At 35.3% G+C, this 1,866-nt stretch overlaps 1 protein-coding gene across 1 annotated transcript; it reads left to right on the top strand.

Annotated features, from left to right (window-relative positions):
* The first annotated feature begins 800 nt into the window (after positions 1–800).
* On the top strand, positions 801–1,277 carry LOC120067440. The gene has a single exon (XM_039019001.1). It carries the CDS (start codon positions 801–803, stop codon positions 1,275–1,277), a length of 477 nt encoding a protein of 158 aa, XP_038874929.1.
* Positions 1,278–1,866: the final 589 nt, after the last annotated feature.

Genomic DNA, 1,866 nt, shown 5'->3' with positions numbered 1-1,866 from the left:
TAATCTTCTTCTTTGCAATATGGGTCACTTTTCTATTGCATTTTATTAACTATTGTACTTCAACATCTTAGATGTTGCTTTTTTTGTATTGTATTTCAATGTTTGTATTCTATTTTGTGCTATTGTTATTAACTTGTATGCTAAATTTATCTATATCCTAGATTTTTTTAAAGAAAAAGAATGTATCTTCAACGTATCAGTATCATCGTTTTTTAGAAATATATATATTAAAAAATATATAAAAATGACGCATCCTTAGACGTATCCGTATCTTAGTTTTTTAGAAATTGACGAATCGTCATATCCAATCGTATCCGTATCATGTAGCCATATCTGTGTCTGTGTTTTATAGATTGGAAGCATTTCAGAAAAAAAAATACGATGCCAATGAACATCATTTTGAAGGTGGAGCTATTCGACGTCTGGGGAATATATTTCATGGGACCATTTCCGTCGTCAAATGGTCATAAATACATTCTATTAGCTATCGACTATGTTTCCAAATGGATTGAAGCCGTTTCATGCATTGCAAACGATGCGGCAACAGTCTCTAAGTTCTTGCAGAAAAACATCTTCACTCGTTTTGGCACCTCACGTGCCATAATAAGTGACAAAGGGACCCACTTTGTGAATCTCATTGTTAGTAAACTGTTGATCAAATATAAATGTCCACCATAAGATCGCCACCGCATATCACCCCCAAACAAACGGGCAAGCAGAGGTTTCTAACAGATAAATCAAATCAATCTTAGAAAAGGTGGTGAACCCATCGCAGAAAGATTGGGCCATGAAACTGGATGATGCCTTGTGGGCATATCAAACTAATGTTTGGAAAGGCTTGTCATCCGCCGTTAGAACTGGAATGTAAGGCGATGTGGGCAATTAAAAAACTTAACTCTGATCTTAAGGCTGCAGGAGAAGAGAGAAAACTTCAACTACTAGAGTTGGATGAGTGGAGATTACAAGCGTATGAGAATTCCGGAATTTACAAAGAATGCACCAAGCGATGGCATGATAAGCGTCTTTGCAAGAAAAACCTCAAGACAGGTCAAAGGGTATTACTGTTCAACTCTAGGTTGCGTCTATTTCCTGGAAAACTGAAGTCGCGTTGGTCCAGACCTTTCATAATCAAGAAAGTATTCCCACATGGAGCGGTGGAATTGACCAACGAAGATGGGATTAACACATTTAAAGTAAATGGACAAAGAGTAAAGATGTATCATGGAGGAGATTTCCAACGCGAGAAAACCTTCATTGACTTGGATAAACCAAAATAAAAAAAATAAAAAAAAACACTCAGTCCCTGCGATGATAAGCGGCATACATTCACCAGAGACGAAGTATATCCTTTTGAGTATCCTTTTTGTTTTTCTTTCAAGAATCTATTTTACTTTCTGCATATTTACTACTTTTTATAATTGTCAGCTATTTTTTTTCGTACTTATAATCTTTTTTATTTCATCATTTTGATCGCAATAAACGAATGCGATGGAGTAATTCAATGGGCTAAAAACACACGATCGGTTGAGCTTATATATATATATATATATAAAGCCCATCGTAATCACAATATCAGCCCATCACAGGAAAGGATGCGATCACAATGATGCGGGTGAAAAATTAAATTTTGGGGTTGTGTCCTACCTTGCCTCATCTTATTTCAATTTTTATACTTCTCACTTTCAATTTAACATTGTTGAATTCTACTATCGCATTCTCTCTCACTTGGCTTAATTCTGAATTTTTTATTGCTTTATTTGGTTGCCGCATTCATCCTTTGCCTATTAAGACTTCAATGATGAAATATATGTTTCCTTTCTTATCACATGAACTAGCGTCAGATTAATTTCAGGACAATCAATTCAC

The sequence above is a fragment of the Benincasa hispida genome, chromosome 12 (assembly GCF_009727055.1).
Source record: "Benincasa hispida cultivar B227 chromosome 12, ASM972705v1, whole genome shotgun sequence".
Taxonomy (NCBI): domain Eukaryota; kingdom Viridiplantae; phylum Streptophyta; class Magnoliopsida; order Cucurbitales; family Cucurbitaceae; genus Benincasa; species Benincasa hispida.
Note: the sequence above shows the minus strand (reverse complement) of the source record. Positions and strands in the feature narration are given on the sequence as shown.